The 15,525-nt window shown below is 42.3% G+C and overlaps 2 protein-coding genes across 3 annotated transcripts in view; one reads left to right on the top strand and one right to left on the bottom strand.

Moving 5' to 3' along the window:
- The window catches only part of PPP6R1 (protein phosphatase 6 regulatory subunit 1), a 602,143-nt gene extending 601,368 nt beyond the window's left edge, over positions 1-775 (bottom strand). Inside the window, exon 1 of one of the 2 annotated variants that reach the window (XM_053690700.1) lies at positions 475-775. The gene's annotated coding sequence lies outside the window, so the exon portion shown is untranslated. The remainder of the gene's footprint in view (positions 1-474) is intronic. The other variant, XM_053690701.1, reaches the window with a different exon arrangement.
- Positions 765-14,779, top strand: LOC128638629 (uncharacterized). Its single transcript, XM_053690702.1, has 2 exons — positions 765-855; positions 13,570-14,779. Exon 2 carries the CDS (start codon positions 14,109-14,111, stop codon positions 14,757-14,759), a length of 651 nt encoding a protein of 216 aa, XP_053546677.1. The 5' UTR covers positions 765-855; positions 13,570-14,108; the 3' UTR covers positions 14,760-14,779.
- The last annotated feature ends 746 nt before the right edge of the window (positions 14,780-15,525 follow it).

The following is a 15,525-nucleotide window of genomic DNA, read 5'->3' as shown; positions in this document are numbered from 1 at the left end:
GCATTATCAGTAAAATTATAATAAATAAGTTCCATTGCATAACACTGGAGTAAGGTTTGTTTTTTTCACTGGACAGCTCTTTAAATGCTTGGTAAATCTAGAAAGCAAGTGATTTGTATTCACACTTTGTCAGCATAATCAGGTGGGAGGAAATCAGAGTAAGAGGAGGGAAGCCCCTGTGGTCAAAAAGTTGAAAGGGGCCCTGAAAGGGTGAGAGAACAGATGACAGTGATAGGGTGGGTGGTGCTTTTTTTAGTGTAGTAGGCAGGAACTAGTACTAGCACCTTTGCACATAACACTAGTGTTTAAAAACTACATTTTAACTCGTTGGCTGCCGGAAGAAATTGGAACTTATCACAGTTAACGTGCTAAATTATTTTCAGGTGTCTGAATTAGAGTTCTGAATAACTGAAAGTAAAAAGTGTCAAGTAGGCCCTGCCCAGAGCACCCTGGCAGCGGCGTGTAATGACTTACAGTTGCAGTTGGTATCCTAGGAGACTTGACGTTTCCTGCCCCTGGCAGGCACCGGGCCTCTCCGTAATTATAGGAGGCAACGGTTCCCTCTTACGTTTTTTTTTTTTTTTTAGCTGTCAAATCCGATTCACGCCGGTCATGAAGAAGAGGTTAAGGGTGTATGGAGGCAGGAAAAGACCGGCCGCTGCAACTGTCAAGAGAAACCAATCTCGAGAAGGACAGCAGAGGCGGAAGTAGTAGACTCTTCCGCTTCCGCTCTCAAAGCTCAGGGGATTTGGAGGAGGAGAGGATGAAGAAAGTGTTCCGGTGAGAACAGCCTTACCGACCTGCGGGTGGCGCTCTACTAGTGACGGCAGCTGTGACAACGAGTCAGAAAACAGGGTGGGCCCAACGCTAGGCGGGATCCGTACACTATTGGTGGGCAAAGCAAACGTGACAGATGTAACAACCAATTACGGCGTAACTGCATATAATGCTGAATGCACGTTTGTCCTATACCTGAAAACACCATTATTATCTAGATGTATGGTTTTTTAGGCGAGTAGTGCAAAGCATATAATATACCGGTTTTATTTTCGATAAGTTTACTGGGAGATTTTAAAAACTAAGAGCAAATCATTGTAAAGCAGCATTCGAGAACTGCAATAGTGTGATAGTATGTGGGTTGAGGGAAATATGGAGAGAAATCCAATGCAAAATAATTGAGCCAAAATAAACGTTGACTTTGCAGGCTTGTTGAAAAAAAAGTTTGCATGTAAAATCAATTCATTGTGATAAATACCTGCTCATGGGCGGATCCTCATACCGCAGGAATCTGCATTACGTAAGCCTAAAAGACCTCAGATGACATCTGCAGAAGAGATCACAGGTCTTGACAATTCATGCAAAATAACAACTTCATATATGGGTAGTTTGGTTCATATAAAATCTAATCCCTTCTTATAGCGATAGAAAAATAATCTCTCATCTAGCAATGAGCAAAATCTTATTGCAGTAGTTCATTTAAACAGTCATAGAAAATTATTTCACTACGAGGTTTGCACTGGGGAAGGATATATTGCTGGAAATAATATTTTAGCCCTTTCTCCCGCAAGAGTAGTAAGGAATCAATATTTTTGAGTTCAAAGGTACATTTTTTTTAGTATGTTTTGTTCAAACAGCAGAATTCTAGAGACACATTTTGACAACACAGCTATTTGATACACTACGGTTTGCATCAATTGTTACATTTGTATGAAACATTGCTACATCAATCTGTCTAACACTGAGCTGCTTCTTATTCCCCCTCTCCGAGACATCAACACCTGACATTTGTATTGCAGTTACTTAGAGACTATTATCAACACCTCACACCAGGTCAGCTAGAGTCTAATCCAAGTCGCTGATCTATATCAGTTGCTCCACTCTGCCAGTCTCTACACTGGCTCCCCATATACTCTAGAACAGTGTTTCTCAACCTTTTAGCCACAACCACTCCCCTATAGTCCCCTAAAAATTGTAAGTACCCAGGGGTCAAGGCCTGCAAAAAAAAAGTGTGGGAACTCACCAAGCCTTCCACCCCCTCACAATTAATATTGTGTGTGTATATATATATATATATATATATATATATATATATATACACACACACACACAAACACTGTATTTATTTGTATGTAATCCATACACTTTGGTTAATGAAAGCAAATTAAATCCAATGAAGTGTTGAATTTTTGCCTTTGGGTCTGAGATTCCTCCTCTGTCACAGAGTCTCACCCACTCAATTGTCCTATTTCTGCTGAGGGCAGCAAGCCACAAAGAAATGTAAGCACCATGTTTTCTACACAGTGCAGGGTGATCACACAGCAGGACCGCGGACAGGTTTGCATTTAGTGTATTGTAGGAAGTATTACTGTCCATTACTAGAGGATCTCACTATCCCTCTAAAAAGACTGTGCTCCAACTCCTCCCACCAGCAACAGCAGTGTTTACTAAAGCATTTCTGTTCTCTGTCCAGAGGGAACTTAGTTCCTCCTGTTAAAATAGTGCAGGAACTCCGTTTCCATGCGTTCCCGTCCTACTTGACCCCTGTAAGTACCCCCAACCATAAATGTTTGTATCTACTGTTCAATATTGCTGGGCTTAAAGGAGAAACAGATAGAGAGAAGAGAGAGAATAAAAAGTAAAGAGATAGAGAGAGGGAGGGAAAGGAGAGCAGAGAGAAAGAAAGAGAAAGACGAGAAATACAGAAAGAAGGGAGAGAGAGTGAAGACATAAGTAGGAAAAGAGAGAAGGAAAGGACGAACCCCGGATGAGGGCATTGGAGGAAGGGGTTAATTGACCCCAACTGGTTGAATGAAGGTTCAGATAAAGGGCAAGGGGTGGGGACTTGGGCAGGAAATATTAGTAAGGGTTGGACAAGTTTTTGGCACACTTTTTACTTACTAGAGAGGAGAAAATAGCAGAAGTGCCTATACTTACCATGGAAAATCTACTGGAGGAGTTGACGGCTTTGACCAGATGCAGAGTCACTGAGTGGAACCACCGGGAGCAGCTTCCTATGGCAGTGGTGCCTGGCAGAGGTCCGGTGGCAGATGCAGATGACGGCGGATCCAGGAGAAGAAGGAGGCCGGTGCGGGCGGCGTGGCCTCAGATGTGGCTGAGTCCTGAGGCAGCATTCGGTTCCATGAGGAGGTCCATGGTGAGGCCTGGTAAGCAGAGGGCGCCGGGGACTAGCAGGAGCTAGGTGGACGCAGCAGCAGGTTCCGGTGAGGCATCAACGACTCACGGTAATGATGTCACTGCGTGCCGGGTTGCCGCAAGACCAGGAGCTCCGGTCCTTGCAAGCGGTAGGAGTGAAGCCTGTAGGGGAGAGGTGGAAGTGTGAAGAGGGAGTGTGGTGGTTTAAAGGGGTTGCTGGCAGTTGCTTGTGGGGTATTACATGGGCATGTGCTAACCAGTATAAAGGTGGGGGATCGTTGTTGGCCATACCAGGGGGAAGAAGGGATTTAAAAATGGATGTTATGGTAGTACTGGGGTATATTTAGGAGGTGGGTTTGGCATAGGCTAGGCTTGTTTATATTGGGTGAGGTTCTTAGGTTCTAGTTGGTTGTCAGTATAGGTTGGGATAGGGGGGTGTTGATTATAGGGTAGTGTGAGTGGTTGGGGGATCAGACTGGGAATTTTGAGGGCGGGTTAGGCTGGTTTAGTGTGTTATTAGGGGGAGGAAATCATAAGGGAGGGTAAAGTGTGTGGGTTATGGTGCAATTAAGGAGGCTTTTTGGAAAGTGGGGGGTTTATGACTTGAGGTGGGTTAGGGTTTGTAGGGGAGAGACCATAGAGTAGGGGAGCTGGTGATGGGTTTAGGATTTAATATTTTTTATTTTTTCTGTACAGACAGTGTCTTGGAGACTCACAGCCTTTCCAGTGTGGGGGGGGGGAGGCCCCTACAAAGCAATGGGACCAGGTGACAGAGCCGCTGCTGGAATTAGATGCTGGCAGCGAGCAGCAACTTTGAAGAGGAGGAAGCGGTGGAGACTGCCTCAGTGGGAGCCAAAACGGCTAGTCAGGTAGGCGATATGTCTGTCCTGGCGCAGTTATTGCAATTTATTACACCTCAAAGGGCAGATAGGGAATTGGGTTTAGGGGGGTCTAGGGGATTAGGATTTAGTGGGGGTGAAGATAGTTTAGGTTTCCAGGGGGCTAGGGGTTCAGGGGGGGGGCTCAGGCACTCACACTCTCCCATGCATTGCGGTCCCCTGGAGCTGGAGCTAATACTGGGCCTAGCAGGCACCGGAGAAACAGATCTTTGTCTTGCCGTGGCTATCACAGGTCACGTTCCCCTATTAGGAGGACGGTGGAGGTCTACTCACCTATGAGGGTTAAAAGGTCAGAGGAGGGGAGCGTGAGGAGGGAGAGAGGGCAATCACCACCAAAGAGGACAAGTGGTGGATGCAGATCCGTGCGTGGAGAAGTGGATCATAGAGGTGATGTTGGGAAGGTGACCCAAGCGGGGTGTAGTGAAGGAGCAGCTAGTCTAAAAGGATCAGCGATGGTGCCTCAGCCTGCAGGTGAGGTGGCTGGGGGTGCCGGGGGGGTTGAATTTTTGAGTGGTGAGCATGAAAAGTTGCTGAATGGTCTGAAGGCGTTAATGGCAAGTCTGGAGGCTCCAAAGGGCGGGGATTCGGTGGCAAAGGCGTGGGTTCCGGATAGTAGTGTCGCAGTGTCAGGGTCTGAGGTTCCTGGGAGTGGCACGGGTGCGGTGTCGGTGGGGGCGGACAGGGGCATCAGAGAGCTCTTTTAAAGTGGCAGTGGAGACCTTGCGACGTACGTGCTTATGTTTCATTGGCCCGTTGGGAATTCATCTCACAACTGAGGTAAAGTAAAAGATCTGGAAACTTGAGTTTCTTGAAATGTTCATATTGTTACCTATGGATCAGGTGCCGGAGATCAAGGAGGACGACAAGATGGAGAAAGGGAAGAAGGAGGAGGAGGAGCGCAAGAAGAGGTATTGAAAACTTCCGAAAACGCAGGGGAACTAGTGCAAAGCTTTTTGTATCTTGGCTAGCGGGGTAATGGAAAGGTTCCCTCAGCAGGGGGGCCCTGTTTTTTTTTTCCATTTTGATGAGATCTCAGGTGCGTATAGGGGTATGGCATAGTGGAGGTACGACGAGAAGTTTTGGCAGCGTATGGCGTTCAGACCTGAGATGAGGTAAGATGATTGTGATATGGGTATTTGGCTGGAAATCATGATGTTATCAGCCCTTTCGGGGGTTAAGGGTTGGCTCCGCCGGCCCCATGTCTGGAAGAAGCGCAGCCGTGGCTATGCGTAAAGGGCTCTGTTTCCAATTTAATGACGGTGGAAGTGGCAAGTTCAAACTTGAATGTTCAGGATGTGGGGGAAACCATGGTTTCCCCAGATGTTTCAAGAAGGGGAAGTTGGGTGGAAAACCTGGTGATGCCGCCTTTGCTGGTGCCGGTGAAAGTAGAAAAGATGGTTGTGTGGTTAGAGGCTTACGACAGTAGGTGGGGTAGAGGTGAGGACACAGAACTGCTGTTGACGGGGTTTAGTTCCGGGTTTGTTATATCTTTAAAGGAACAGGGGGTGGGAGGTTTTCCGGCAATCTAAAATTGGTAAGGGAATTCCTGGATGTGGTGCGTGAAAAATTGCAGAAGGAGGTGGCTTTGGGTCGAATGGCGGGGCCTTTTGTGGCCCCTCCATTTCCCAATTTGAGGATATCCCCTTTAGGGGTGGCTTCCAAAAGGACAAAGGGACAGTTATGATCCATCACCTTTCACACCCAAAAGGTTTGTCTGTTAATGATGGCATTGACCCTGAGTTAGTCTCAGTTAGGTATGCTTCATTTGATAAGGTGGTTGACTTGGTGAGGATGGCGGGTCCTGGGGCTCTGATGGCCAAGGTGGATGTGGATGCGGCCTTTTCTGTTGCTTCTGGTTCACCTGCATTGTCACCATTTCATTGGATGTCAGTTTGGAGTGGAGTTCTTTGTGGACATTTGTCTGCCTATGGGGTGCTCAATCTCTTGCTCTTATTTTGAAAAGTTCAGCACATTCATAGAGTAGGTTGTAAAACAACTGTCAGGTTTGTCATCATTGGTTCATTACCTCAACAACTTTCTGTTTGTGGGTCCAGGAAAGTCAGTGGTCTGTCAGCGCCTTATGAACATGTTCGGGATGGTGGCTGCAGAGTTTAGGATTAGTGATGTCGCGAATAGTTCGCCGGCGAATAGATCCCGGCGAACATAGCTTGTTCGCGTTCGCCGCTATGGGCGAACATATGCGATGTTCGATCCGCCCCATATTCGTCATCATTGAGTAAACTTTGACCCTGTATCTCACAGTCTGCAGACACATTACAGCCAATCAGCAGCAGACACTCCCTCCCAGACCCTACCAGCTCCTGGGCAGCAGCCATTTTAGATTCATTCTGATCCTGCATTGTTAGTGAGAGGAGGGACAGTGTAGCTGCTGCTGATTTTTTAGGGAAATTGATAGCTAGGCTAGTGTATTCAGTGTCCACTACAGTCCTGAAGGACTCATCTGATCTCTGCTGTAAGCACAGCACCCCAAAAAGCCCTTTTTAGGGCTAGAACATCTTTTTTTTTTTTTGCCTGTGTAATTTTGACTGTGAAACATCAGTCTGCTAGTGTAATCTAATTTCAGTTGCCTGCCTGCCAGCGTGTGTGCCAGGCCCATTTGCCAACTAGTGACACCACTTATATTTGTTGTAACAGTAGTGTAAATATTTAAAAAAAAAACAACTTTTTTGACTGTGAAACATCAGTCTGCTAGTGTAATCTAATTTCAGTGGCCTGCCTGCCAGCGTGTGTGCCAGGCCCACTTGCCAACTAGTGCCACCACTCATATTTGTTGTAACAGTAGTGTAAATATTTAAAAAAAAAAACTTTTTTGACTGTGAAACATCAGTCTGCTAGTGTAATCTAATTGCCTGCCTGCCAGCGTGTGTGCCAGGCCCACTTGCCAACTAGTTCCACCACTCATATCTGTTGTAACAGTAGTGTAAATATTTAAAAAATAAACTTTTTTGACTGTGAAACATCAGTCTGCTTTTTTGTGTCAGGCTCACAGCGTATACTCTTTAAGGGGCTCTTTACCTGGTACATCAGGCTGGCTCATAATTTAACTAAATTGGCTGCTTTCTAATATTTAAACACCGCTTGGGAGCTACATTGCCCCACCGGTTAATAAATTTCAAAAGGAAAGCGCCAAATCATTGCTACACAGCCATATTAGGCTGGCTCGCAATTTAACTAAATAGGCTGCTTTCTAATATTTGACCACCGCTTGGGAGCTACATTGCCCCACCGGTGAATAAATGTAAAAAGTAAAGCGCCAAATTACTGCTACATTACCTTCGGGTATTACCCGATAGCTCAATTCTGAGTCTGGTCTATCCCGCGCCCTTAATGAAAGGGGTCAACCAGTGGCTTGATCTATATAAGGGTATTTAAATTAATTTATTCTTATGTCGGTTATGAATTAACTTGTGACACATTATAAGATCTCAATACTTAAATCTCAAATCGTACCAAAACTATTTATCTGATGTTACGAACAGTCAGAGAACGTTAACCATTTTAAAGATATACAAACAAGTTTGGGAATCTTAATTTATGTGTTATATTTCAAATAGACCACACAATTAAAACCTTTATGTTGAGAACACAAATAACAGCTCACACTGTATTAAAATACTTTATTATATGAACAATTAGTGTGCTTTAAATCAAACAGAGTCTGTCAAATCACATAAATTCATGTTTGTTACGACAGATCAAATTAAAAACCATTTTCAAGTACTTCTTAACTCAGCAATGAGCATTTGTATTACAGAAGCAAAATATCTATAAATACTGTCTATCAAACATTATCTATCCCACAGTGCCAAACATTGGCTAGATATTCACATCTGACTGTGTGCGAAAGTTGAACTGTAAAGCTTAACCCGTGGAAAACAACAAAGCCACGGCATATAACTCAAAGCTTTTGTTTGCATAAATTAAAAACCGCAAACTTTGCAGTCTTAACAAAAAAGTTATGATACTTAATTGAACCTCTGTCCACACAAACATAATCTAATCAGTTACAGTGTATTCAAATAATATGATGATATGTAACACATATTTCTGCATAAATTAAAAACGGTACTCTGTATCCATAATATAGAAGCTACGATATATAATTGAACTCCTATCCACATGAGCACAGAACTAACTACTATCATTCACTTGATAATATGCAGTATTAGAGGATTTGATTACTACCACAGGAATTCGGTATAACAGACATACCATGATATTAAGTGTGTGTTTATTTTAAGGTGCAGGTTGTTAACTATAACCAACACCAGCTTTACCTACCTACATCCAATAAACACTGTTATATCCCTATAACTGTGTAGTTTCATACTGGGAGAGAGAGATCTGGATTGCAAGATATCTTAAAATAACAAACACAATTACAGTGTTTTTTATACTATATCAAAACTAAGGTACTAGAACCCATTGCATAAATACATCAATTTTGAAGTTGCACATAATTCTAATCTCTCTAACTATAATGCTCTTATGACCAAATATTAACTAGTTAAAATTTGAGTCATATTATTATTTATTCCAGGTTTGAGCTATCAACCTTCTGATACTATTTAACCCTTGGATAGACTATAAGGGCAGTGTCATTTTTGATTATTTCTAGTGCTCATTTTCACCTATTAATTTGTGATCACGGTCTTTCTACAAACTAATAATTTATTAGTACCGACGCCAAGCATAAATAACATCTTGACAAGTACATTGATATTATTATCTTATTTCCAGCCTCTATGGTGGAGACTTCTATTTAGTGACCCCTGTATTGGTCCTATTAGCCTGCCATTCTTTCTCACTACAAATTCAGCTCCAATTAGTGTTAGTGTTTTTAACTTTTTGTTGTTTTCTGCTAATTTTAGCACTGTGTGACTAATAAACGTTAAGTTTTAATTTTAGTTAGAATTTTGTATATTTAGAGACTGGTGCTATTTCTGAATACATTGATATGCCATATTGAACTTTCCAGCACATTTCATTCTACTTATTTAGCTCTTGAGTGCTATAAGTGTACTCTTTCCAGTGGTTATATGTATAACCACGTCAAGTGTTTCTAGTTGATATACAGTACACAGCACCGCAGACTCTATTATTAGACACTAAGCTATCTGGAAATTATTCCAGAGCATGTCATATTAAGAGATCTAGAGCTTGTCCTTAATCCACAAGTAGTGCCATTGGTTTTTCTTTCTTTTTTTAAAGTAATCTAATTGCAGTTGCCTGCCTGCCAGCGTGTTTGCCAGGCCCACTTGCCAACTAGTGCCACCACTCATATTTGTTGTAACAGTAGTGTAAATATTTAAAAAAAAAACTTTTTTTGACTGTGAAACATCAGTCTGCTAGTGTAATCTAATTGCAGTTGCCTGCCTGCCTGCCAGCGTGTGTGCCAGGCCCACTTGCCAACTAGTGCCACCACTCATATCTGTTGTAACAGTAGTGTAAATATTAAAAAAAAAAACTTTTTTGACTGTGAAACATCAGTCTGCTAGTGTAATCTAATTGCAGTTGCCTGCCTGCCTGCCAGCGTGTGTGCCAGGCCCACTTGCCAACTAGTGCCACCACTCATATCTGTTGTAACAGTAGTGTAAATATTAAAAAAAAAAACTTTTTTGACTGTGAAACATCAGTCAGCTAGTGTAATCTAATTGCAGTTGCCTGCCTGCCAGCGTGTGTGCCAGGCCCACTTGCCAACTAGTGCCACCACTCATATTTGTTGTAACAGTAGTGTAAATATTTAAAAAAAAAACTTTTTTTGACTGTGAAACATCAGTCTGCTAGTGTAATCTAATTGCAGTTGCCTGCCTGCCTGCCAGCGTGTGTGCCAGGCCCACTTGCCAACTAGTGCCACCACTCATATCTGTTGTAACAGTAGTGTAAATATTTTTTTAAAAAACTTTTTTGACTATGAAACATCAGTCTGCTAGTGTAATCTAATTGCAGTTGCCTGCTTGCCAGCGTGTGTGCCAGGCCCACTTGCCAACTAGTGCCACCACTCATATTTGTTGTAACAGTAGTGTAAATATTTTAAAAAAAAACTTTTTTTGACTGTGAAACATCAGTCTGCTAGTGTAATCTAATTGCAGTTGCCTGCCTGCCTGCCAGCGTGTGTGCCAGGCCCACTTGCCAACTAGTGCCACCACTCATATCTGTTGTAACAGTAGTGTAAATATTAAAAAAAAAAACTTTTTTGACTGTGAAACATCAGTCAGCTAGTGTAATCTAATTGCAGTTGCCTGCCTGCCTGCCTGCCAGCGTGTGTGCCAGGCCCACTTGCCAACTAGGGCCACCACTCATATTTGTTTTAACAGTAGTGTAAATATTTAAAAAAAAACTTTTTGACTGTGAAACATCAGTCTGCTAGTGTAATCTAATAGCAGTTGCCTGCCTGCCAGCATGTGTGCCAGGCCCACTTGCCAACTAGTGCCACCACTCATATCTGTTGCAACAGTAGTGTAAATATTTTAAAAATAAAACTTTTTTGACTGTGAAACATCAGTCTGCTAGTGTAATCTAATTGCAGTTGCCTGCCTGCCTGCCAGCGTGTGTGCCAGGCCCACTTGCCAACTAGGGCCACCACTCATATTTGTTGTAACAGTAGTGTAAATATTTTTTTTTAAAAATGTTTTTGACTGTGAAACATCAGTCTGCTAGTGTAATCTAATTGCAGTTGCCTGCCTGCCAGCGTGTGTGCCAGGCCCACTTGCCGACTAGTGCCACCACTCATATCTGTTGTAACAGTAGTGTAAATATTTAAAAAAAAACTTTTTTGACTGTGAAACATCAGTCAGCTAGTGTAATATAATTGCAGTTGCCTGCCAGCGTGTGTGCCAGGCCCACTTGCCAACTAGTGCCACCACTCATATTTGTTTTAACAGTAGTGTAAATATTTAAAAAATAAACTTTTTTGACTGTGAAACATCAGTCTGCTACTGTAATCTAATAGCAGTTGCCTGCCTGCCAGCATGTGTGCCAGACTCACTTGCCAACTAGTGCCACCACTCATATTTGTTGTAACAGTAGTGTAAATATTTAAAAAAAAAAAAAACTTTTTTTGACTGTGAAACATCAGTCTGCTAGTGTAATCTAATAGCAGTTGCCTGCCTGCCTGCCAGCGTGTGTGCCAGGCCCACTTGCCAACTAGTGCCACCACTCATATCTGTTGTAACAGTAGTGTAAATATTTTAAAAAAAAAACTTTTTTGACTGTGAAACATCTGTCTGCTAGTGTAATCTAATTGCAGTTGCCTGCCTCCCAGCGTGTGTGCCAGGCCCATTTGCCAACTAGTGCCACCACTCATATTTGTTGTAACAGTAGAGTAAATATTTAAAAAAAAAAAATTTGACTGTGAAACATCAGTCTGCTAGTGTAATCTAACTGCAGTTGCCTGCCTGCCAGTGTGTGTGCCAGGCCCACTTGCCAACTAGTGCCACCACTCATATTTGTTGTAACAGTAGTGTAAATATTTAAAAAAAAAAACTTTTTTGACTGTGAAACATCAGTCTGCTAGTGTAATCTAATTGCAGTTGCCTGCCTGCCAGCCTGTGTGCCAGGCCCACTTGCCAACTAGTGCCACCACTCATATTTGTTATAACAGTAGTGTAAATATTTAAAACAAAAACGTTTTTGACTGTGAAACATCAGTCTGCTAGTGTAACCTAATTGCAGTTGCCTGCCTGCCTGCCAGCGTGTGTGCCAGGCCCACTTGACAACTAGTGCCACCACTCATATCTGTTGTAACAGTAGTGTAAATATTTAAAAAATAAACTTTTTTGACTGTGAAACATCAGTCTGCTAGTGTAATCTAATTGCAGTTGCCTGCCTGCCTGCCAGCGTGTGTGCCAGGCCCACTTGCCAACTAGGGCCACCACTCATATTTGATGTAACAGTAGTGTAAATATTTTTTTTAAAAAAACTTTTTTGACTGTGAAATATCAGTCTGCTAGTGTAATCTAATTGCAGTTGCCTGCCTGCCAGCGTGTGTGCCAGGCCCACTTGCCGACTAGTGCCACCACTCATATCTGTTGTAACAGTAGTGTAAATATTTTAAAAAAAACTTTTTTGACTGTGAAACATCAGTCAGCTAGTGTAATATAATTGCAGTTGCCTGCCAGCGTGTGTGCCAGGCCCACTTTCCAACTAGTGCCACCACTCATATTTGTTTTAACAGTAGTGTAAATATTTAAAAAGAAAAACTTTTTGGACTGTTAAACATCAGTCTGCTAGTGTAATATAATTGCAGTTGCCTGCCTGCCAGCGTGTGTGCCAGGCCCACTTACCAATTAGTGCCACCACTCATATTTGTTGTAACAGTAGTGTAAATATTTAGAAAAAAAAAAACTTTTTTGACTGTGAAACATCAGTCTGCTAGTGTAATCTAATAGCAGTTGCCTGCCTGCCAGCGTGTGTGCCAGGCCCACTTGCCAACTAGTGCCACCACTCATATCTGTTGTAACAGTAGTGTAAATATTTAAAAAAAAAACTTTTTTGACTGTGAAACATCAGTCTGCTAATGTAATCTAATTGCAGTTGCCTGCCTCCCAGCGTGTGTGCCAGGCCCATTTGCCAACTAGTGCCACCACTCATATTTGTTGTAACAGTAGAGTAAATATTTTAAAAAAAAATTTTTGACTGTGAAACATCAGTCTGCTAGTGTAATCTAACTGCAGTTGCCTGCCTGCCAGTGTGTGTGCCAGGCCCACTTGCCAACTAGTGCCACCACTCATATTTGTTGTAACAGTAGTGTAAATATTTAAAAAAAAAACTTTTTTGACTGTGAAACATCAGTCTGCTAGTGTAATCTAATTGCAGTTGCCTGCCTGCCAGCCTGTGTGCCAGGCCCACTTGCCAACTAGTGCCACCACTCATATTTGTTATAACAGTAGTGTAAATATTTAAAACAAAAACTTTTTTGACTGTGAAACATCAATCTGCTAGTGTAACCTAATTGCAGTTGCCTGCCTGCCTGCCAGCGTGTGTGCCAGGCCCACTTGACAACTAGTGCCACCACTCATATCTGTTGTAACAGTAGTGTAAATATTTAAAAAATAAACTTTTTTGACTGTGAAACATCAGTCTGCTAGTGTAATCTAATTGCAGTTGCCTGCCTGCCTGCCAGCGTGTGTGCCAGGCCCACTTGCCAACTAGGGCCACCACTCATATTTGTTGTAACAGTAGTGTAAATATTTTTTAAAAAAAACTTTTTTGACTGTGAAACATCAGTCTGCTAGTGTAATCTAATTTCAGTTGCCTGCCTGCCAGCGTGTGTGCCAGGCCCACTTGCCGACTAGTGCCACCACTCATATCTGTTGTAACAGTAGTGTAAATATTTTAAAAAAAACTTTTTTGGGGGGGCGGAGCTAGCCCGAGAACTGAACGGAAGCAAAGTGACAGAGCTCCTGCATAATTTTGCTAATTTTACTATATTTAAGAGTGTAAAAGCCTTTTTTTTATTGTTCTGTTTTATTTTATTATCTCTCCTACTACTTAGTGAGGAACTATCCTAACTTTGATGCGGTGGTTAGATTAACTTGCTTGGGACCATATCGCAAGTAGAACTGGGTTGGAATACCGAGCTGAGCCGACTCCAAAGACTGCACTATCTACTACCCAGGCTCACCATAGACAGAACGGCTGACTGAGGGAGTGTATACAAGGAGACAGAGGGAAGTATAACGACTTCATAGGTGCCTCTGTGGTATGCCCGCATTAGCGTCTTGCTAATTGAAAGGCGCGAAAGAGCGCCATTACTGACAGACACCACTGAGCAGCAGTGAAGGAGAAGACGCCTCTATACCCTGCAAGAGAAAGCACTACAGAGCTCTAAGGTCCGACACAGAAGCGCAACAGGTACAGACACTTTTAATGTACAGGCGTTCTGGCAACTTAGTTAATCTAACACTTAAGTCACTTATACTTGTGAGCTAAGAAGAGATAGACAGTTATATTTGAGGAACAGTAGTTTCTCATAATCGCAACTCACAATCTCATTGGCAAACTACTTATATCAGACATTGGTGTTGTTTCATTATGGAGTCCCAGCTAATCTCTATGCTGCATGATTTAATCACCTCATTAGACAATCACACAAGTTCCCTTAAACAGGAGATAAAGGATGCTTTTAATATTTCCTCGAGTAAAATGGAGGGGCATGAAGTGAGAACCGAGGATAGAGATTCGGCCATTTCAAGTGTACCTAACTCAGGGCCCCTAATATACCTAACACCGATGAAATATATTTTCCCGCTACCTAGCACTAAAAGTGAAGCTGCTTGTGAATCACTCCAGGAGCATACCGCATTACTTCCCACAGCCCACGAGTCAGGTGTTATGGTACTTCCAGAACGGAATCAGCAGAATGGGGAGGATGGTCAACTAACTGGGCTAAAATTGCACATCGCCACACTTGGAGAGCCTTACTGGTCCTTGGCTTGTAATCAGAGCGGACCGACCGGTCGCATGGTTGCGGCTCGGGCACAGGGACACCCTTCTATGGAGGAGGACCCAGATTTCAGATCTAAGGTTGAATCGGTTTATGCCAAGTTTCAGAAGATGGCTGCAAACTATCGCCATGTGGCGAACTATAGAGAGCACTCATGTTTAGAATGGGACACAAAACGCCGGATGACTATTCTTGCTGACAAAGACTTGCATGTATTCCTAAGAACTGGTGTGGGCTAAGAAGTTGCCTTAACTCTGATGTGTAGCAGTCTTTCAATATATAAATCTTATATAGTCTGCTAACATGATTCTGCTCAGGTTCTATTTTATATGATGGCTAATTTGCCTGATCTACCTGTTTACATATTTATTCAACCAGTAATTATTATTTTAATGCCCCTTTATATGCAATGTTTCTATAGTTGATTAACTGTTATATGATGTTCAAGGTACGTTTCAGAGGCACTAGTAATAGTCTATCACTGTGTGTGTTATGCTAACTCACTCAAGTGCCCAATTGCTTTATCTAGCTATGTTATCTTGCACTTCAGAATATGTCTCTTTATAATACTGTTTCCGGGTAATCTTAAAACTGGGCTTTAAACTAAATCTGCTGTTCAAACTTTAGTTATGTGTTTACATTTTAATGTATACAGCTGCCTAATTATTAACTGCCTGTGCATACAGGGGTATTTATAAGTTCACTAAGGTATTTCACATCTGTACCCCTCAAGTTTAATTTGTGCTACACAGGTTATTTCTAAAGTTTTAGATATAATGATATGTACTTATGTTTTTCACTTGCGTGTTTACATTCTATATTCCTTATAGATATTATTGGTAATGTAATGATCTATAATAGAACCTCTAACTATTAAGCCTTCGTGAGACAGACATATAGGGTTTGATACTCACATAAGTTAGTCACTGCTCAAGTATTGTACTATTGACACATGCTACTTGAACCAGTAAGCAGTTACATACCTCTTTGTCCCCTAGGATTGAT

This window comes from Bombina bombina, chromosome 8 (assembly GCF_027579735.1).
Source record: "Bombina bombina isolate aBomBom1 chromosome 8, aBomBom1.pri, whole genome shotgun sequence".
NCBI classification, from domain to species: domain Eukaryota; kingdom Metazoa; phylum Chordata; class Amphibia; order Anura; family Bombinatoridae; genus Bombina; species Bombina bombina.
Note: the sequence above shows the minus strand (reverse complement) of the source record. Positions and strands in the feature narration are given on the sequence as shown.